This window comes from Rutidosis leptorrhynchoides, chromosome 8, assembly GCF_046630445.1.
Source record: "Rutidosis leptorrhynchoides isolate AG116_Rl617_1_P2 chromosome 8, CSIRO_AGI_Rlap_v1, whole genome shotgun sequence".
Classification (NCBI taxonomy): domain Eukaryota; kingdom Viridiplantae; phylum Streptophyta; class Magnoliopsida; order Asterales; family Asteraceae; genus Rutidosis; species Rutidosis leptorrhynchoides.
The window spans coordinates 130,556,608-130,580,887 of NC_092340.1; the positions used below are offsets into that span (position 1 = coordinate 130,556,608).

The window sequence follows — 24,280 nt, forward strand, 5'->3', positions numbered from 1 at the left end:
CATCTTTAAAAGTGATAATGATTGATCAGAAAACTTTTCTTTTATTAAGCGATACTAATTCAGCTCGTATTACTCCTTTCCATTGAGTCCAATCATGTCTATTTTGACATGCAATGACAGATTTTGGTTCTAGATCATCATATTTATTCATGATGTCATTGTAAGATTATATGAAAAATCAATATTTGTCATTATGTTTCGGTTCCATAATATTGCATAATTTATTGCAATTTATGTATTTACATCGTCAATATCCTCTGCAGAAGGAATATTGATTTGTGGTTTTTCTTGAACACCTTTGTTTTTTATTTTAATTTTTATTTTTACCTCATTATCAGCTGATTTTCCTTTTCGAGAATTTTTATCTTTTGAACTAATTTGTCTTTCACGTTTCAGACGTGACAAAAGACTCATGAGTGACATTATTGCCTGCTTTTAGAATTTTAATTCTTTCTAGAGCATTTACTGCTAATATATATGATTTTGTCACTCTTTTTGCATCTGTAAATGCATCGGGCAATTTATTCGCAAGTTCTTGCATATGCATTAGTTTTTTTAAAATTTTTGTTTTATATTCTTTTGTGCGAGTATCAAGATACTTTAATTGATGTTCACATCATGAAACATCATTTTATTTATTTTTTTTCATTTCTCCCCCTAATCTAGGAAATAATTTTTCATTAAAATGACAATCAGCAAAAACGTGCTGTAAAAACATCACCCGTCATGGATTCAATATATCTTATGATTAAAGATGTTTAATATCCAACATATATTTCAATCCTTTTTTGAGGAACCATTTGTTGTGGTGGTGCAATTAAAAATACACTGCACAACCAAATGTTCTAAGATGGAAAATATTTGGCTCTCGACTAAAATTAAGTTGGTAATGGAGAATATTTATGACTTGCACTTGGTTTAATGCGAATTAATGTCGCATCATGTAAATTTAAATCTCCCCATATAAATATTGAGAGTTTTGTACTCATTACCAATTGTCTAGTTATTAGCTGCAAGCGTTTATCTATTGATTCAGCTAAATCAATTTTGTGTATGCACATGAGCAACTGGATGTTCAACAACAATCCCTGTAGACATATAATAATCATTAAATACTTGAGATGTTAACTCACCAGCATTATCAAGTTTCATCCTTTTAATGGTGTAATCAGAATAATGTGTTCTCAATTTAATAATTCGTGCAAGAAACTTTGGAAATGCCATATTACGGCTTGATAATACAGAAACATGAGACCATCCGTTAGATGCGTCTATTAGAACCATGAAATATCAAAATGGTTCACATGATGGATGAATTGATCCATATATATAACCTTGAATTCTTTTAAGAAACATTGGTGATTCTTTTTCAATATTCTTTTCATTAATCACCATATGTGCTTTTCATTAATCACCATATGTGCTTTTCATTAATCACCATATGTGCTTTTTCATTAATCACCATATGTGCTTTTTCATTAATCATCATATGTGCTTTTCATTAATCACCATATGTGCTTTTTCATTAATCACCATATGTGCTTTTTCATTAATCACCATATGCGCTTTTCATCATATATCCTTTTCACCATATGTGCTTTTAATCATATGCGATGCGCTTTTAATCATATGCGCTGTGCTTTTCATTATATGCACTTTTCATCATATGCGCTTTTAATCATATGCGCTGTGCTTTTAATCATATGCGCTTTTTCGATGCTACATAGGTATTTCTCATTTCCGGTTATCATTGACCGATAATCATATCCATTATGATATATATCAGAGAAACTTAACAAATTTCTCTTTGATTTGGGAGAAAACAAAGCATTGTTTATTAGAAAATTCGTACCATTTGGTAATATGAATTTTTGTCTTTTCGATTCCTTATATCAAGTTTTCAAGTTTTCAAGACCTGATATAGTATTTATAATTCCTTCATTTGATTTAAATAAATGAAATATTTCTTAGATTTGATCATAGTGTGTATGTTACCACTATCTGTAATACATAAGTCTTTACCATTTAATTGATGTTGTATTTCAGCATGATTCATACTAAAACTTCAAATAAGATAAGCAAATAATGAGTTATATTTCAGCAAGATAATCAAATTATATTACCTGCAAACAAGTTACAATCAGAAATACATAAAAGATAACACTTAATAAACATATGCGTTATGGTCTAAAACCATTTATTTATGAGTGATACATAACAAGCTAGGCATCTTAGAAAATTCAAACCATTCAAGTCTCAAGGTAGCTCAGGGTTTATTTAATCAAGATTTTTCAACAGATTCACTCTCATTTTCTTTTCTTTTGGGACTTATTTGTAGAGATAAACAAGATGTTCATGTATTCAAGAAATACTAGACTGATGATCCACGTTACCAGATCATTAATAAGAATCTCCGGGATTCTTATAAGAGCGTCTACTAACATCTTCAATTTTATTCTTTCATGGATCACCGTTATTTCTTGATAATTAATATCGTATCTATCTTTGAGTATTTTCCATAATACACTTGGATCTTCGATCATATAATATGTAGATTCTAAGGACTCGTCAATATGTTTGCTAAGAAAAATACTTGCTATTGCTTTCTCTTGTTCGGAACAATTGTTATTTTCATTCAGGGTTTCTAAAATACCGATTGATTCGAGATATTTTTCTACATTCATAACCCATGTTAAGTAGTTGTTCCCACTTGATTCTAAAGGAGCAAATTTAAGCCTTTTCAAATTCGAAATTTTCTATTATCAAAAAGATGAACAACATAAATAATAATCATAATCAACTTCTATTCATAGACAAATAATAAAATGAAATTAGAATCATTTTAAATTCATAAGTAGCAAACAACATAATAATGACATGATTACAAATGATAAAACCACAAGAGCAGGATAGAATATAGGTTCACCCGGTGGTATATTAGCAACAATGATGATAGTTAGTATGACCAATACAATAGGAAAAAATCATCATTGTGTGAATCATCTTTACAAAATAAACTTTTTGAGAGTGGTAATCTGAGAAAATGAAGATTGATTTGTGAAAATGTTAAAACGGAGAAGTTTATTTTATATTTGAAAAATATAGTCGTTGTAACGTCGTTAGTTGACGTTAATAACCGTTATGTATATATGACCGTTGTAACGTTGTTAGTTGACGTTAAAGACTGTTATGTACTTGTTGTATTAATAATAATTTTAATAAAAGAATTTTATTAGTACAAATACGATTACTATAAATACATTTAGTATAAATACTAAGATTAAGAGAATAAACATATTATGCATAAATAATAAATTTTAAGAATAAACATTAGTATGCATGAAATAAATAATGATTAATTGCATAAGTAATCATACATGTTAGATAACATAAATATAAATGTTAGTGAAGTTAATAAGAGTTAGATTACAGAAATATAATTCAGGCGGTATAACCGACCATATATAACTTAAATAACATAAATATAAATGTTAGTAAAGTTAATAAAAGTTAGATTACATAAATATAATTCAGGCGGTATAACCGACCATATATAACTTAAATAACATAAATATAAATGTTAGTGAAGTTAATAAAAGTTAGATTATAGAAATATAATTTTACTTATGATGATAATAATATTTACCTTACTAATAAATAATAGAAGATATCGTTAAAGAATTTCTTACCTTGATTAGTGACTTATGCTTGCTTAGATAAACCTTGATTATATGGAGCACTCGTGCTGATAACGTGTTGTGATTTAGGAGTTTATAACTACTTTTAGTAACGTATTCACTAATTAGAGAATAATAGAAAGAAGAGAGAAAGAGAGAGTATATGTATAAGTAAACATATATATTTTCTTAAGTGCATCTTCTGCAAACTACATCTTCATATATTTATACTACAAAATAAATCACTGTGTGGTTAGGTAGGAAATTTGTAGTCACAAAATTTGGCAGACATTATTGACTTTCATAACATTCACATAGTTTTTCAATACTTGCAAAATCAGATTATAGTGTTTATAAAGCTTTAAAACATGATAAGATAGTCAATTTTGACAATTGTTCAACAAAACGAGACGTGCCTTATATAATGATTCATTTACTCGGCTGGTAATATTTAAAAATTCAATTTATCAATCGTATAAACAAGTTGTTTAAATATCAATTGCAGATTCAAAAGCAATTTCAATTAACGTCAATCATAATTCAATTGACCATATCTTTTAATTCGTTCATCGAAATTACGCGATTTCTAAATGAAAAGTTATTGATTTTTCACCAGCTTTTCAAAAACATGCATATCATATACCTTATATCAGTAGTATATGTATTAAATTCGTGATTCATCATAAACTATCTAACGACGAAAATTAGCATACAAGCATGCATAAACATATATACTCGAGCACTAGACATGGATACACTATTTATATATAAAAGATAAGATATGAATGCTCACCTATTAATATTGTGATTCAATATTGCAGAAAAGTACCTAGACGCAACAGAGGTGATAAACACTAGGTTTGACTTGCGAACAATACCCACGAACATTACCCATAACCTTCATAGCTATAAACCATAGTTTTCTTAGCTTAAATCCGTTTGAAAACCCGTTTTGAAAGTGACACGCTCCTGACCTCGTCGTAATATTTTATGTATAATACTATAATAATAATACTACTAATAATATTAATAATAATAATCTTTAATAATAATTATAATAATAATAATAATAATCTTTAATAATAATAATCTTTAATAAAAATAATAATAATAATAATAATAATAATAATAATAATAATAATAATAATAATAATAATAATAATAATAATAATAATAATAATAATAATAATAATAATAATAATAATAATAATAGTATAAATATAATACGGAGTAAGAATGGAGAGATAGATGTGCGTGTTTGTGAAGCCAAACTGATCGAGCTTTTATAGACTTTCCTGAAATCGGTCCCCATGCGATCGCATGGGATTTCAGTTCAATTTTCATGCGATCGCATGGACAGGCTGTCCAGATCTGGAACCCACGGCTCCGCGATCGCTATGTTTTTGTGTGTGGGGGCTCCGCGATCGCGGAGGTGCCCTTTCCAGCTCATAATCATTTTGTTGTTTTGCTTGTCGACATAATTAAATAAATATATAATTTATATAATTATTTATATATTATATTAAATTCTCGTGCATAGTTAACTTGTAATTTTGGTTCCAATGTCTTGTACGTTTACGTTCGACTTATGTCCCGGTTCCAGTTTTTCTAACGTCCTTTTGTATGCTTAGAAAACTTGTACTTTACATTTCGTGATTCGTACCTTTGTCAAAATATAGTCTTAAATTATCAATAAACTATATTACTCGCAGTGTCACTTTAACGTTCGAGTGTTTTGGTCATTTGCTTCTTAAAAACATCGTCTCATTATCTATTAAAGTATATCAAAACGTTTTATATCTAAATTACTATTATATATTATCACATTGTAAAATAAAAATATAAATTTGTACACCTTAAATATAAACGAAATATTTATTTAACCATAAACGAGTGCTATTATCATACACAAAAATATTTTTGAATCTACATATACAATATATATATATATATATATATATATATATATATATATATATATATATATATATATATATATATATATATTTATTTATTTTAAATACACGTTGCAGGTTATTTTATATATCTAATTCCAAATATAATCAAAAAGGAAAGATTTTCTAAATCGAAGTGGACCTCACAACAGAGACCCGTAACAATCATGTTAGGTGCTATCAAAATATCTTCTACTTCGATCGTTTGATAATATCCTTTAATTCCGTCATATAAAACATATATTGAGACAAATACGTTTAGTGTAAAGTATTATACACTTAATACTTTGTTAACGTTTTCCAATTAATATAACTATATATAATATATACATATCTATACACATAAATGTTCGTGAATCATCGAGCACAGCCAAAAGTAATTGATTATATGAACACAGTTTAAAGTTTTTGAGATTTCAACATTACAGACTTTGCTTATCGTGTCAGAAATATATAAAGATTAAGTTTAAATTTGGTTGAAAATTTTCGGGTTGTCTCACACACACACACACACACACACACACACACACACACACACACACACACACACACACACACACACACACACACACACACACACATATATATATATATATATATATATATATATATATATATATATATATATATATATATATATATATATGGGCAGGTTCAAATGAGAACCATCAAAAGGGTGAGAAATCGAAAACCTTTTAATTTCATTGTTTTTATGCATTTAAATGTAACAAATTACATGCAAATGTTAACTAATGCTCATATCATTAATAATCATATGTTCATTATCACAAATTACATGTTAAATTGTTAATTATATGAAATGTTCACAAGTTACACAAACAAATATGCACATCTGAACGGAAAACTATATATTTGATTGTATAGGTAAAATAAAATTTTTTTCAAACTATTTTATGTTCATTATTACTCTTCATCAATATTTATGGGTGATTAAGTCTATTCACATGTGAAACTCTTTGTAAATTTAAATTTCCCGCAGTTCTCGTCTTTTTAGTGGTTCTCGTTTGAACTTTTGACTATATATATATATATATATATATATATATATATATATATATATATATATATATTGAAATAATTTAGAGAAAACTTTTGACAGTAGGAAAAGCGCACATACTGCTATGTATTGGTGATATTTTGCTAAATATTTAAATTGATTGAATTAAACCTTGACATATATTCCATTATACTCCTATGTAGAGATTAAGTATTATTGTGAAAGATTCAAACCAAAAAACACCAGCAATTTAATAGATTTGATGATAAAAACACCAAGTATTGTTCATATGAACTCGAAATCCAAAAAAAAAAAAATGAAATCTAGAACGTTTTAGTGATCGAATTCTTCATGAAAATTGTTTAAATCATATAATGCTCGCCAATTGTTATTATAACTTGAAACATCATATATATTTCGAATATGAATTATGAAGAAACTGTTGACTTTTTCCTCTCATCTTTGGCTCACGCATACGAGCTCAAATCTAAGAGTCAGAATCTGAAACTTTGCAGATAGATGCACGAAATCAATCCTAATAGATATGCACTTTTTTACTTTTCTCTATAGTCTTGATTTTGAGAGGTGCACCTACCAAATGCATCTAAAATACAGTAAAACATCATGAGTTACAGATTGAACTCAACTTGTGTACAGACTAAATCAGCCTGCGTACATAATGAGCTCAGTCTGTGTACAATTTGAACTCAGTATGTGCACATACTGAGTTCAATTTGAGCCAGACTGAACTCAGTTTGCCAGCGCTTCTGGGTTCTCCTGATTCTCTCCTATCATGGATTCTCTCTCTCTCTCTCTCTCTCTCTCTCTATATATATATATATATATATATATATATATATATATATATATATATATATATATATATATATATATATATATTGTAGGACCAACACGAATCGTATTACACATCGAGCATATGATTAAAGACGAGAGAGATAATGAATTAAGGTTAAACGAATAATATTATTAATAAACGTCGAAATTACAATTGGTTAGACAAATAAACAATGGTTAGCCAAGTAGATCGAGCATGATCTCCCCTAGCTCTAGAATCGCCTAAAATGGCTCTCATATATTAGGTTAAAATCTTATCCCTAAAACGCAGCTGAAACTTGTGAATATATAGGCTTGCTGAGCGTTCGCACGAGCGGGCTTTGGTTCGTACAAATAAGTCCTTCATCAGTACGAATGGACATTATGCTCAACAAGGCCTTGGTTCACACGAATGAGAACACTACATTCGCAATGCTTCCACGAATGATTAGTTTCACACGTTTAAATCAATTTAAGTGTACAACATAATAAATAAACAACTCTAAAGTATACACCACACTTCAAATATCCAAAATATGCATCAAAACACAAACAGACACACATATATATATAGATCTATATAATGAAGAACAATAGATGTTAATCGTAGTTTTAATTAAATATGCTCCCATTATTTTATATTTTATTTTTTTGAAGTTCGCAGAGAAAACATCTTCAGTGACAATCACATTGGGTCTCCACTGGTGAGTAAAATCCCTAAGTGACGAGCCCCCGAGCGACGAGACCCGTAACCGGGTGAAGTGCGCAAACTGACGCCCTCTCAATTCAAGAGCTCAATTAATTAGATCTTGCGCATTACCAAGATTCGAATCTTGGTCTCCTATGTAAAAGGATGATCATTTTGTTAGAAATAGAAGTCTTGGCTTGAGTGGTATGATGTAGAAGTTCAACTTGTGTTACTGTCAATACATGTTCGATTCCCACTTCAAGTGGGAGTTTTTCAAACTTTGATGGTACTGCCAACATCAATGCGCATTGGAAAGATCTCCTGAGGTTTTTCTCTAACTTCGATGGTACTGTCAATATCGTCGCGAATTGAGTATCTTCCTAACGTACGTGTGGGTAGCATATGATCGAAAATGTGGTTAAGTCCCTTCTAAGTGATGTCGATATCGTCATTCGAAATAAAAAACGCATTAAAAAGTCATTAAATAGGCGAAAAAAGTGGGACGATGTAAAAGATTCATCAAATCTCTAGTCATCATTCTAATTTTGTTTTTATCTTGTGTCATTATCAACTTCATTTCTTGATGATGAAGATGATGATAGTATTTGAAAATCTTCTTTTACAAAATGATAATTTTGGGATTGACATTCTTTGTAGTTTATTTCTTTGTTCTAACCTACGATTTTCATGACAATGTTCTTATAAATCATTCATAATTATCTATACATGTAATAGACAAAACCATTTAGCACTATTCATCAATAGTAACCAGAGATATTTTCGACATTTCACAAAAAAAAGAATTTGGTCTCCAACGATAAAAGAAACAACTCTCATAAAAGAACCAACCCTTCAATGTTACCAAAAGATGTCGAAAAAAATTCTTTTTTACCAAAAAAATCAACTAACATTTTTTTTTTTCCCTTTTCTTCCTCAACGATAAAAGAGGCAACTTTCATAAAAGAAACAACCCTTCATAAAAGAACCAACCCTATATATCTAATAGACAAAACCATGTAGCACTATTCATCAATAGTAACCAGAGGTATTTTCGTCATTTCACAAAAAAAAAAATTTGGTCTCCATCGATAAAAGAAACAACTCTCATAAAAGAACCAACTCTTCAATGTTACCAAAAGATGTCGAAAAAAATTCTTTTTTACCAAAAAAATCAACTAACCTTTTTTTTTCCTCCCCTTTTCTTCCTCAACGATAAAAGAGGCAACTTTCATAAAAGAAACAACCCTTCAATGCTATCAAAAGATGTCGAAAAACATTATTTTTTACGAAATAGATCAACTAACGTAAAAAAAAAACGTACGCTAAAAGAAGCAACTTTCACAAAAGGAACAACCCTTCAATGTTAGATGTCGAAAAAAACTCTTTTTTACAAAATAGATCAAAGACTTTCTTTTTTTTTTAAATCGCATTCAAAACGGAGCCCCCGGCGCGAAACGAGGGCTGCACAACTAGTTAATATTATTAACCAGCTTATACATTACTATACGCCTTTTAAATAATAACAGTGTACTCAACATATGCCTCGCGTGAATATTGTTGTATAAAAGTATTACAACAAAATTAAGTATATTCTGCTTTATCTTTCAAAAAAAAAAAAAAAACTGCTTTATAATCATATACTCCATTGTTATTAAAATTTAGAAGACAAATTAATTACTCCATCAATCATTCAATATTGTTAATTTTTTTCGAGCGATGTGGTTCCTTCTGTGTCGAGTTTGTGTTGGTTGTGCGTCTCTTTTTGTGCGTGAGTTGTGATCTCGTGTTTTTCGTTTGTTGGATGTTTTTTCATGTGTTGAGTGTAGTCCGTGTGTTGTCTAGCGCCTTGCTAGTTTTTATTCGTGTAATTTTTTATTAATATTAATAGAGTTGTATTCCCTTGAAACCAAAAATTTGCTTGAAATTCAATGGACCAATCAGAGCGCGACATGTGGCGCGATAATCACATGTGATTGGGAAAAAAAATTAAATTTTTGTTTTATATAAATTTAAAAAAAAAAAATTTTCGAAAATTTTATTTTATGAAATTTTTTTTTTATGAATTTTTTTTATAAAAAATTTAGCATGTCAAATCCAATCACATGTGATTGTAAAACCCAATCACATGTGATTTTGCATATCAAATCCAATCACATGTGATTAAAAAAAATTACAATTTTTTTAAAAAAATTTCAACCGGAAACATACTTTAATTCGGTGATTTGATCAAGTTTGTTAGCGTTTCGTGATCGTATCTTCAAAATTTTAGACTTTAATTCGGTGATTTGATCAAGTTTTGATCAAAAACTTGGTGTTTGAAGGTTTTAGCACAAATTTAGTGAAATTCGTCATTATTCGTCATTTTACTGAATTTTTTTTTTCCAATCACATGTGATTGGATTTGACATGCGATAATCACATGTGATTGGGTTTTACAATCACATGTGATTGTAAAAAAAAAAAATTTTTTTTTTTAAATTTTTAAAAAAAAATTTTTAATCACATGTGACTGAAAAAAAAAATTTCGAAAAAAAAAATTTCGAAAAAAAAAATTTGAAATTTTATTTTTTTCGAAAAAAAAAATTTTTTTTAATTTTTTTTTCCAATCACATGTGATTATCACGCCACGTGTCGCAATCTGATTAGTCCCTTGAATCTCAACTTAAAAATTGTTTTCATTTGAATATTCCTGAATATTAATAATACTTACTTGCCTTTCAAAAAAAAAAATACTGTTAATTTTTATTTACGCCTGAATTATAGGCATTGATTATTGGGATAATATCCAACTATTATACAGATTTGTAAAAATGGTAGCATCACTCAAATGTTATCGATGGCCTGTAAGAAGTTTCCGGGGTAATTTCTTTTGATGTTCAATGTTTTTATCATATGGAAAATGCCAAAATTAGACGTCTAGCAACATAATTTCCAGCAAAACTACAAAAAGTACTGCAATAAATATAATTTTATTAATTGGTGCGCACACTATATAGCTTTCACGGCTATGTTTACCCTTTGAAAATGACAGTTGATCCGTACACCACTTGTTTTTTGCCATACACTACCAAACTACAATCTTTGACTATTTTACCCTTTCTAACTCAAGGCCTTTTCCCTAAATTAATTATGAGAAAGGGTAAAATGGTCCAAAATTAAATTTTGGTGGTGTATGGCAAAAAGTAAGTGGTGTACGTATCAGCTCCCTTTGAAAATAAGGAAATTTATAAATATACATTTTTTAAAGTGTTCAAACAATATGCAATTAATTTTTAGAAAATTGGCAATATACACCATTAAGTCGAATATCATTTTTGTAGATCACAGGTATTTTTTTTTTTTTCGAACGGCATAAATTTATAAAAAATACTAGCGAGAAGCTAGAAAAAATTACAAGGAGTACATAGGAGTTTGTAACCACACCGTCCAATTTAGAATGGACTTGTGATATCTCGCGTACAACCAATTAAAACTTGAAAGGACAATGTTATCAAACACATGAGATCTATTGAAAGTATGATCCTTGAAGGTAATGCAATTTCGGAGCCTCCATATGTTCCAAAGAATCGAGTAGGCAGTAACCGTGATAATAATTCTCTTCTTACCGTTTGAAAAATTTGAATCAATCCAGGGCCAAATGTCATCAATAGAGTTCCAAATAGGAAAAGCAATGCCAAGCCAGTTACCTGTTCTACACCAAATTTGGTACGTAGTATCACACCTAACAAATAAATGGCTATGCGATTCTTCAGAAACATCACAAAAACCACAACATGAGTTATCAAAATTCAAACCTCTAGCCTCCAAGTTGCGTAAAGTAGCGAGTCTATGCATCTTGAGACGCCAAATAAAAACATTAATCATGATAGGAACGTGCTTACACCATAATGTGGGCAAGGAAAAGGGAGCAAGATTCGACGCTTGGATTCGAGTTCTGGCAATAGAAACAGAATAAAGCCCATCCGGCGAGCACTCCCAACACCAACTATCATAATCAGAAGATAAAGACACATCACTTAAGGCCTTGGACAAATCCATGTACTGAGATTGTTCCTCTCCTCCCCTGATATCCCTGCGCCATGACCATTGCCAACCATTCGAACCAAAATGAGAAGCAACAGAACCATTCTTTTCCGATTCTAGAGCAAACAAAAAGGGGGTAACGATTCAAGAGACATCATATGGGAGTTGGTCGATCACTTCATTAGGTTGGTCTACTACATAGTTACCAAATATTAAAAGTAGATTTGGTCGACCACTTCATTATGATGGTCGACTACATAGTCTACCAAACATCAAAAAGTAGTTGGTCGACTACTTCATTAAGTTGGTCTACTACATAGTCTACCAAACTAAGCAAAGGGATTGGTCGACCACTTCATTATGATGGTCGACTACGTAGTCTACCAAATATCAAAGAGTAGTTGGTCGAAAACTTCATTATGATAGTCGATCAAAGAATAGTTGGTCGCCCTTGCTGTTTTTTTGTCGACTATAATCGAAATTCTCGTGGTCGACCAGTTTATGAGGTAATCAACCAAATGGTTGTTTGACTTAATGGTATATAGTGTCAATTTTTTTTAACGATGATTTTTTGGTAATAGTAGATGATTTATTTCAATGACCCTCATCATTTGCACGTAACACACACGTTCGGGCGAAAACCCGAACCCGATCGACGGTACCCGGGAACACATCCATTCGGATAGTATTTCGGGTAGAGGTCCGTGAACAAATCCGGTAAAACCTCCATATAGGTTCCATATATACCACCATTATTGGTGTTCAATTTGTTTAAAGAAAATCATATCATCCATAAGAATCGAACTCATGACCTCTCCCTATTTTTTTTTTTGAAAAGCAAGTAAAACTTTATTGATATAACGGAATTACAATATACAATGTTTTCATACTGGATACTAGTAAAAAGTATAAGGAAAAGACTGGAACTATACTATCCAAGGAGAGGGCCAATAACACGGTGGCACTTGAATAAACGAGCTGGGAGGTAATACCCATACAGTACCGCGAATGCGATGACAAAGTTGGATACTACACCCCATTTAACTAAGTGTGATCGGTAACCTGACCGAGAATAATATAGAAACCAAGTTGATGTAATCGGCAGAAATTTGACCGGGGGGGTGGCCTATGGATCTGAGTTAGCCAATGACTGTTCTTTGCGTGTTTGATGATACGTAGAATGACGGGTTAATGAGTCATTGATGCCATTCGATTGGAGATTTCTTGTGTCTTTTAGAAATCCATGCGTAAGTTTGGGTTTGCATCTCGGAGAGAATAGTTGTGGTGTTCCAATCCTTTTTGTTGAAGACTTTATTATTACGGTGTTTCCAAATTATGTAAATTGAGGCCCATTTAGTTTCTTTCCAAATGTACGAACCATGTTGTGAAGATGTAAAAGATTGGTTATTTGTGGTTACATCTTGAAGTGAGTTGAAGGTGCTATTAGGAAGGTTCCACCATTTTAGGATTGCGAGCCATATGTTTGTTGTTGTCGGGCAATGAAAGATTATATGTTCGATGGTCTCTATGTGATTGTTACAAAGTGGGCAAAGAAGCGAATCAAGATCGATGTTTCTTTTATCAAGTTCGGCTCGTGTTGGGATTCTACCAAGTAAAGTGCGCCATATGAAGATGTTTATTTTTTGTGGTATGAATTTATTTCTAGGCGTCGATATAGGATTGGTTGAGTTGCCTAACTTAAGGTTATCGAGGATTAAGGCAAGAGCTTTGGTTGTGAGTATTCCGGATTGGTCTAAGTTCCATCTCCAAGTGTCGGGTTTATCTCCACCACCATTTACAAAGTAAGGACAAATTTTTATAAACTAAGGACCCGATATTCAACCCTCCTTTATCATATGGCGATAGTGTGTGTTCTCATTTAATCCAATTTATTTTATTTTCCGTTTCCATCCCTCCCCAAAAAAATTTCTTCTTTTTGTTTCGAGTATGTTAATTATTTTTAGTAGGTGCGTGAAATAAGGAGAAGTAGTACAATGGAATGCTGGAGAGTACCGATTTGATGAGGGTGAGGTGGCCCCCATATGACAAGGACTTAGCCTTCCAATCGGAGAGGCGTTTATCAAACTTTTCAATGATTGGTTGCCACGAAGAGGCTTTTGTGGTGGGTACACCGATGGGGATCCCGAGGTAGGTAAATGGGGTTGTACCCGTCGAGCAATCGACGTAGTTAGCCATTTCCTCCACTTCATTTTTTGGTAAACCAATTCCAAAGAGATTACTTTTCTTTAGGTTTACCTCTAATCCGGATATATTTTCAAAACACTTTAAAAGTTTGGAAACGTTTTTTGCATTACGTTTGCTCCATTCGCCAATGAAGATCGTGACCTCCGCATATTGGAGATGGGACACAACTATCTTGTCGTGACCGACGCTAATGCCCCAAAATTGGTCATTTGCGATTGCACGTTTGGCAAGGATGTTTAAGCCTTCCGCGGCGATGATTAAGAGAAATGGGGAAATGGGATCACCTTGACGAATGCCCCTACCGGGAGTGAATTCCGATGTCAGGGATCTGTTGATGAGGATAGATATGGAGCACGAGGTGAGGCAAGCTTGGATAAATTTGATCCATTTTTGCCCGAATCCCATGCATTCCATAGTTTCGAAAAGAAAGTTCCATTCGATGCAATCGAATGCCTTTTCGAAATCTACTTTGAAGATGAGGCCCTTTTGTTTTTTTCTTTTTAATTCATCAATTATTTCATTTGCGATTAGTACACTATCAAGGATATTCCTCCCTTTTAAAGAAAGCGGTTTATTCGATGCCGATTATTTTATGGATGATTTTTGAGAGGCGGTTGGAAAGTATTTTAGTTAGTATTTTGTAGTAGCTTTCGATTAGACATGTTGGTCGATATTCGTTAAAACGAATTGAGTTGGCCTTTTTTGGAATTAGTGTGAAAAAGGAGGCATTGTAGCCCTTAGAGATTTCAGAATTGAGCCAAAACCAATTAAGGGCGTTCAGGAGATCCTCTTTAATCAACCACCAATACTTTTTGAAGAATTTCATGTTGAAGCCGTCAGGACTAGGAGCTTTCGAGATATCGCAGTCTTGAAGTGCCTCCCACACTTCATTTTCAGAAAATCGGGCTTCAAGAATAAGATTATCCTCATCGGTGATGTATGAACGATGTGGTTCATTATTAAAAGGACAGTTTCCTTTTCTGCTTTTAGATTGAAACAGGGATTCAAAATATTTGAGTGCTTCGGATTTACACATTTGGGTCTTTAGACCACGATCCATTAAAAGAAATACCGCGTATGTTATTTTTATTTGCCCTTCTTTTAATGTAGTTATGAAAGTATTTGGAGTTTTCATCGCCCTCGAAGTTCCATTTAATACGGGTTTTTTGTTTTAACATGTTAGTTTTCTTTTTTTCATTTTCGATGTGCTTTATTTTTACGCTGACCCAGGTTTTTCTTTCTACGTCCGTTAGAGGCCTAGTTTTCGCGGTTTTCTCCCATTCATGAGATTTATTGTGGTAATTTTTAATTTATGTGTCAAGGTCGTTTAGTTGTAGACAACATTTTTTAAGTTCCATTTTAACGTTTTTAGTTTATTTCTGAGTATGCAGTCAGGTCGGTTTCCATTAACAGGTAATTGCCATGTTTTTTTAGGATTTCATTTGCGTTTTTTAGTTTTAAGCAGGTGTTAAATACGCGTGTAGGTTTTGGGCCAAAATCAACGAAGGAGTTTTTGAGAACGATAGGACAATGATCTGATAAGTCACGATCAAGTGTTTTGGAGAATACGTCTGGCCAGAGTTGTAAGACACTTTCTAAAACGAGGAAGCGGTCGAGTTTGCTAAATTTGAGTTTGCTTAGGCATATTCGTGTGAATTTCTTCCCACCAAGTGGGAAGTCGATGAGATTAGCATTGTGTATAACGATATGAAAATTATCGGCCCATGTTTGTTTGAAGATGCAGTTAAGACGTTCAGATTTACTTCTTACTTAGTTAAAATCGCCAAAGATAATGTGGGGAACATCAATGGTGTAACGACCTGACTTTTTCGACTTATATTTTTGTGCTTACTACTTTCACAAAACTGCGTATTTGTGCTTACTGAGCTATATTATATTTTGGGATCATTATTCATGCTGATTACTTTCGTTTATATTTTAAAACGCGTTATTAAGTACGTAGTTACTTAACTTGATCCACGAATGCTTTTATGACCGTTAGTGTCACTTGACGTTTAGAACGAGCTATGTACTCTGTACATGTTTAATTTTGGTCATAATTGGAATATTATGACTACGTAAAACTAATTGTTATTTTCTAATGACAATTACTTGGCTTATTGGTTGCTTAATTACGCTTAGTAATTTACTAATGCACACTAGTTAGTCTTGTTGAACTTTCTACCTTATTGGACTTAAGCCCACCCTACTCTAGCTAATGGACTTTTAAGTTAGTCCAATTTTAATGGAATTATGACCCATTAAAATGTAAGACAAAAATCCATTAATATGAGCCAACATACTAGCATTTTTGCTCACCATTACAACATATGTTGCATGAGATCCCAACAATAAGCACCACCTTTAGACCACCACTATGCAAAAAGCAAAAAGTTGTTCCCCTTGTCCCTCCCAAAACCCACGGCCACCACCACCCTTCACCACTATAAATATCAAGCTTACTCATTCCATTTCACACTTGATCTCATTCTCATTTTACACACACTTGCTCTCTAATATTCTCTCTAGTTTTTCTCACACTTAAAACTTGTAAGTTTCTTGATTTTCTTCTTCTTTTTCCTTCTTTATTTTCGACATCATCATCATTAAAGGATCAAGCTTTTTAGCTTTTTGATCTTGTTATATCTTGTAGATTCAAACTTTGATTTGAATCCTTCAAGAACATGAAAGATTCAAGATTTCTAGCTTTGAATATTCATTACTTTGTTGGATCTAAGATTTAAGGCTTAAGATCACTTTATTTTGTTAAAAGATCAAAACTTATGTTTATGATCTTCATGTAACTTGTACATCTAACCTTTTGATTTAAAGATCTTCAAGAACATAAAAGATTCAAGCTTTCTAGCTTTGAATCTTCATTACTTGATGGATCTAAGCTTTATAGCTTAAGATCACTTTGTTTTTGATGAAAAATCAAAACTTGTGTTTATGATCTTCATGAAACTTGAAGATTTAGCTTCTTGCTTTAAAGATCTTCAAGAACATAAAAGATTCAAGCTTTCTAGCTTAGGATTTCATTACTTTGTTTGATCAAATTTATGTGTCTTTCTTGTTTGATTGAATCAAAGTTTGTAGCTTTAATCTTGAATAGAACTTGTATTTGTGTTAAGACTAAGAACATGATGTAACCTTGGTTCATCATCCTTCTAAAGCTCTTAAGTGAGTTGTATTTCTTCTTAGTCTTGACATTGTGTATTGATGGTGTAAACTTGGTCAAAGTGATGCAAAAACATCTAAGAGTTGTACTCTTGAGGCTTATACGCATCAAGGATGAGAACCGTGATGAGCATCAAGCACCAAGAAACCCATCGGAGCACTTGTTTACTATTTTCGGGGTCTGATCAAACTCCTGGGACTTCTGGAAAGTTGATTTTCAGATAGTTCGGTTCGAGTGAATGACTTTTCGTTTAAGACTCGCCTAAATCCGATATACGGTTTAGGATTTATAGCCTTCCAAAAATCACTACGCCTTTGTAACGACGTGCTGAAAAATTCTAACCTACTCGCGCTTGAACCGTCACTACGGTCAAACAACATCGAGTTAGGATCTGAAAATTGGATAGCGGTTAGAGGACTCACATACGGAGCCTTGGCCACTGACCACGTGTCTTTTCGGTTTGTATAGAGGTCGTAGCAGCTGTCCGAAGTTAGCCCTTTGTTTCGATCTCTGTTCTTGTGAAAACTTACTTTACCTTTTACGTAAGATGATGATAATGATGATGCTTAGGACTTTACTTACTTACTTTTAAACCTTTTGGGACAATATGCTGACTTAGTAACCTTTGACTTAGGTTGAGGAACTTTCGGACCGACTTACTACTTGCATACTTTTCATATCGACTTTTACCGCACATTCACTGTGAGTTATAGCTCCCTTTTTACTTTACCTATTTTGGAACTGAGACTACATGCGCTTTTTATGTTTTACATACTAGACACGAGTACTTAAAATTTATATATGTGTGGGTGATATAACGGCACAAAGATTCTCCTTAGCACGGTAACGTTTAGTCATTGGTTTATGAACTGGTGAACGCGAATCTTAGATATGGATCCATAAGGTTTGACATCCCCACTCGGACTAGTTGCGCTAGCATTCAACGGGTGTTTAATACTTCATAAACTTACGCACTCGCCAAGTGTACTTTTAGGGGGTAATATTACGTTAAGTTAGTTACCGGGTGCCCACGGATAAGCATATACTTTTCATATTGTTTTGAATACGAAATCTCGTGGTCTACATTACATTACTGATTACAAACAAACTATAGCTCACCAACATTCGTGTTGACTTTTTAAGCATGTATTTCTCAGGTGCTTAGACGTTGTTGCTTCCGCTGTTAGACTTGCTGTTATAGTCTTGGTGTTATAGACTTGCTGTTACAGACTCGCTGTGTTAGACTACCGCTGCATTACTTAGAGATATCTCAATCATGGAACTTTTATTTTTGCATTCGCAACTTATGTTACTTTTGAACAATGGCTTTGTAATGACCTTTGTGTCACGTACTCATGTTAATGCTTTCTATTCGTAGAAGCACGTTATCTTTGTAAAACATTTGACATTGGTAAAGACGTCACCATTTCATGAATGCAAAACTTGTTTTAAACATCATATAGCGCTGTAACCATGTAATGATCCTGTTGTTGATGATCCGTACACGTTGATTTTGTACGGGGCGTCACAAATGGAGTCGATAAGTTTGGAAAGTTTGGACCAAAATCTGATTTTCTTTTGGTGGGAGTGTGGACCATGAACGTTAATGAAAACCATATCGAAAGCATAACCCGCCCATTTTGCCTTTGATAGCGATGAAAAATTCACCCTCAATGGCAAGGTCAAAAATAAAAGTAGAAGGATCCCAAATTAAGAGTAATCCACCCGAGGCTCCAATTGCATCTTTTTGAACAAATTTAAGGTTTGAATTGTACCAAAAAGCTTCCATTAGGGAGTCGGGAGAGTTACCGCATTTTGTTTCTTGTAAACCTAGGATAACTGGTGCTTCTTTACTACATATTTTTTTAAGCCAATTGATTTTACCCGCTTGACCCAAACCCCGAATATTAAGAGAAATGCAATTCATTAGAAAAACTTACAAAGCGATTGGATGAGATGGAGTTCAAAGATCGGTGTTCCATGGGATTCCAAGTCCATTTCTAAACTCTTTTGTGTCGATTGAATTGCTAGTTACCTTGTTTGAGGTAGCATTATCTTTTGCTTTTGACGACGACTTAGACGTGTTACCTGAGGTTTTTAAGGTGGAATTTTCTTTGCGGATAAGTTGCGAGAATTTTAACTTTTGTCCACTTCGAGCACAATGTTTGATATGAAGGAATTTTGATCATCTACCCTTCTTTGCGGATTCGATGGGTGGTTTTGGAGCATTATGTGTTTTCATTGGGGACTTATGATTCGGGTAATCGCGTGCAATCTTTTTGAAACAGAGGTTATCGGAATATGTCTTATTATTCTTTTTAGTATCTTCCGTAATCACATGTTTCTTCCTGTTTGCCTTTATTTTGGCAATCATTGGATTGGTGGATAACTCAGGTACCTCATCACTTTGAATCGACAAGGTTGGATCGTCAGATATGTTTTGATTAGTAGCCATATTTGCGTGTATAGGTGAACTGCAGACCGGTACCGTTGGTGTAGTAGGGACAGCTATTACAGAATCTACTGCTGTTACAGATTCGTTAAGGACAGGTTCACAAGGTGTATCATGAATCTCAATTGTGGGCTGTATGGTTTTGGTTGGGCTGTGGGCAAGTGGGGTGTGGGTAAGAGGGGTTATATGGGCTTCATTATATATTAGATTGATAGGTGAGTCAAGGTTTAAGATGGTGGGTTTCATGGGTGGGCTCATGGGGCTGTTAAGGAAAGTGGGTTTTTTTTGTGGAGTTTATAGTGGGCTTAGAGGATAGTATTGAGTCCATTAGATCATTTGGACTTAGTGGGTTAAGAGAGTGTGGATTTGGCTTGCTAGATTCATTTTATGGAGATAGTTGGCTGTCGACATGTAGGTTGGTTTTTGGTGTGCGGTGAATCTCAGGAGTAGGTTGTGTGTCTGGAATACGGATACTATCGGAGCTAGGTTGTGTGGTATCATTATTCTTGGGTAAGGAGTGATTGTTTAGATCGTTGGAAAAGGTGGTTGATTCAATGCGTTTAGAAGAGGTTGTCGGTTCATGGTGCTTTGATCCCTCGGATTTTATATGTTGATTTTTGGATTTTTGAGAGCCATTATCATCATTTGCTTCATCGTCATCCATAAATGATTTCTCATCCGAGATATGTTCGTCCAAATGAATATCATCGTCCCAAACCGAAGATTCGTTATCCGTTGAATTAAATTCAATTGTTTGATCTAAGCTTTCGGATATGTGGGCAAGTGATGTTTTGGAGTCGTGGTGAACGTGCACGTGACCGTTTATGGTTGACAATGAGTTATTCATGATAAGCAACTTACCTTTTGATAAATCTTGGGAACCATTTCTTCATTGGAGCAATTTGATAGTTCAATAACATTGCCCCAACAATTTGCAATTTTTCAAAATGTAGTTTCGGACCAACATACAATAGGTACGCCTTTAATGTCAATCCAAACTAATCGGCTCGGATTAAGTTGTTCATCGGGGTCCCAAGGTCGTATATCGTCAAACCAATTCCATAAGGGATGTTTTTTGCCGAAGCTTTGAGGGTTAAGAACGTCTAGACCATCACGAATATCATTAAAAAGAAGTAAAATTTGTTTGCCCCCCCCAGGTGTTTAGATTCGAAACCAGTAAGATTTTCTACTTTGCATATTTCATTAAAGTATTCGAGGTGATCGATATCTTTAATGTTACTTATGAGGGCGTGACCGAGGAGTTCTATGATCTTTTCGTCTTTGGATACTTTGATGGAAAATTCTCTAGTGACCTTGTTTTCGACACAGGTGGACATGGGGTGGGTGGTGTGGCTATTGGTGACAATATTCGCAAATTTACGATCGTCAACAAAGCTATTAGTGTTGGGTTTTGGTTGTTCGGGTTGTTTTGTGTTCGAAACAGTAGGTTTTTTATTGGCATCACTTTTATTGGTATCACTTCTATCATGAGCTTTATAAACTACAAGATACTTACCTTCGATCTCAATCATATTAAGTTTTCTGGCCGTTGTGTTAATGAGATGATGTGGTAGATTTATGTAGCGAACAAAACCGTATCGATTCCCGTTCTTCAGCCTCTTTTTTGGGATGTATACTTTTGTTATGTTCCCATTATCCTTGAAAATATCCCATAGACTAGCCGAAGTCCAGGAGTCAGGAAAGTTAAAGAACAAATACGAACTGATTTTATTGTTATCAGGCGTAGATGTGGTGTTGGATGTATTAGGGTTTCCATGATTTTTAATGAGATTTCTTGCTTTTTCATGGGCTTTGAATCGATGATAAAGAGAATAGTTTGCAACATTTAGATTGGTAAGGTTAGGGTTTTTGGTGTTTGTCTGGTTATTGTTTCTAGGTTTTGCGAAGTTGGAAGATGAACGGTTTGTGTGCGTTTTAGGGTTTGTAGACTTCTGATTTAATGGTGGAAAGTCATCGGCGCGTAGATAATCAGGGTGAACGTTTGAATCTGCCAGATGACGGTCGTTGTAACCTTTTCTATTCCGGTCTACTTTAATCCACAATCCGACATTCTCAGGTTGATATTTGATATTATTTATAATATAAGAAGATCTGGGTTGTTGATTTGATTTGTACGATGTATGTAATCTTGGGGTAAAAAGGGATGTGGGTATTGAGAGAAAATAAGATGAAAAGAAGCAGACGATTGAAAAAGATGAACGGAGATGACCTTTTATTTCGCCGGAGATCGCCTTAGGAGAGAGAACATTATTTCTAATGTATTACCTGCCTCTATATTTAATTTTCAAATATTCATCTATATTAACTCAATGCATTTTCGTTCATCTATGTTCATCTTATGACTCAAAAGACATGGAAAACCCATTGAACTATGCCCGTAAGTTCATATTGTCAGTTAAATGTAAAAAGTGTAACTTGTTTGAACAGTTTGAAAAAATTTGTATATTATTCAATTTCTCTTAAAAATAATGTAATACTCCGTATTAGTTTACAACATCTGATTCTCATCAAAAATAACGATGCACAAAGTTTAGCTTTGAAACATAACTATTGTAAAGGTGATTTTTTTCTTTTTTCTTTTTTCTTTTTTTTAAAGTAGCGGCAATAAGGCTGGTCTCAATGGTTAGTCCAGGAGTGCTGCCCAGCTCCGCCCAGCCTGGGTGCTGATGGCACGAGCTAGTCCAGGCCCCCACCCAGGGTCTCGCCCAGCTCCTCCGTCCCCCACTTCGTCCGTTCATAGCATATTTGTGGACGGACTGGGCTAAATTTTGTAGTACTTTTTGCTATAGGTCTTGTACAATTGATTAATTAATTAATAAAGTGGGTGAGGAAGGAGTGTCACTGTTGGGAGTGTTTAGTCCTGGGAAGAAAGTGAGATGGAAGTGCTGATGTGGCGCTGAATGATTGGTTAGTCCTGGAGGAAATCTTGTCATGGTTGGGACCTCTTAAGTGTTGCCGATATTTCTTGGACAATGCAAAATTGCAAATCACAGGGGTAAATTTGCATTTTCGTGTTGATTCTTGAAATTTACAAGGACCAATTTGAATTTTTACATAATCTATACTTTCTATTAAATTGCTAAAATGATGATGTCATTCTAACTCTATTTTAACCCATCATTTGACACATATCATCTTCACAATAATCATAGTGATGTCATAATATTTTAATAATTTATATAAATAAATAAAACAATTTAGGATTATGGTGATGTCATTAATATTTTAATAATTTATGTAAATAAATAAAACAATTTAGGAAATGATTATTACCATAATTGAAAAAACATGCTTTTAAATCTATCATTTTTTTTCTTAAAATATTAAAATTTAATTTTATAATGAGACTTACACTCCATAAACTTAAAAAAATCTATTAATTTTGTTTTGAAAATATTAAAAGAAGCTTACTATTGTGTATTATGATTTTGTATTTTTAGTGCAAGTGCTATTAAAGTCATTAATTTTTAGCTATGTTTAACAATTGTCTTTTAAATTTTCATATGAGAATATTTATCAAAAGTTTGATAGGTCATGTATTGTACATTTAATCTATATCTCTAAAAGGATAATGTCATAAATAAATCTTATTTAAGCTTAAAAAAATTCTAAAATAAAAGAGAAAATTTTAAACCCCCATGATGATGTCATTAAAATAATTAATTGTATATAATAAAAAAATTAACATGTTAATTGTATAATATATAAAGCATAATATACAACTTTATGAAAATGATGATGTCATCCTAACTCTATTTAACCCATCATTTGACACATGTCATTTTCACAATAATCATGGTGATGTCATTAATATTTTAATAATTTATATAAATAAATTAAATAATTTAGGAAATGATTATTACCATAATTGAAAAAACATGCTTTTAAATCTATCATTTTTTTCTTAAAATATTAGAATTTAATTTTATAATGAGACTTACACTCCATAAGCTTACTCCATAAGCTTAAAAGAATCTACTAATCTTGTTTTGAAAATATTAAAAGAAGCTTACTATTGTGTAGTATGATTTTGTATTTTTAGTGCAATTGCTATTAAAGTCATTAATTTTTAGCTATGTTTAACAATTATCTTTTAAATTTTCATTTGAGAATATTTATCAAAAGTTTGATAGGTCATGTGTTGTACATTTAATTTATATCTCTAAAATGATAATTTCATAAATAAATCTTATTTAAGCTTAAAAAAATTCTAAATAAAAGAGAAAATT

At 32.6% G+C, this 24,280-nt stretch overlaps 1 protein-coding gene across 1 annotated transcript; it reads right to left on the bottom strand.

The window, feature by feature from the left end:
• Positions 1-11,562: 11,562 nt before the first annotated feature.
• On the bottom strand, positions 11,563-14,814 carry LOC139863812 (uncharacterized). The gene is made up of 3 exons (XM_071852414.1): positions 14,189-14,814; positions 13,574-13,800; positions 11,563-12,311 (listed from the first exon to the last, which is right to left on the bottom strand). The coding sequence occupies exons 1-3, from the start codon at positions 14,812-14,814 to the stop codon at positions 11,563-11,565; spliced, it is 1,602 nt and encodes a 533-aa protein (XP_071708515.1).
• Positions 14,815-24,280: the final 9,466 nt, after the last annotated feature.

Excerpts from the sequence above, each read along its gene's own strand:
- LOC139863812 (XM_071852414.1), bottom strand. The coding sequence starts at position 14,814 with ATGGAATGCATGGGATTCGGGCAAAAATGGATCAAATTTATCCAAGCT. Across the intron at positions 13,801-14,188 it reads GTACTCTCCAGCATTCCATT|AATCCCAACACGAGCCGAAC; the intron begins GTACTACTTCTC and ends TTTACTTGGTAG. Across the intron at positions 12,312-13,573 it reads TTTTACATCTTCACAACATG|AATCGGAAAAGAATGGTTCT; the intron begins GTTCGTACATTT and ends TGTTTGCTCTAG.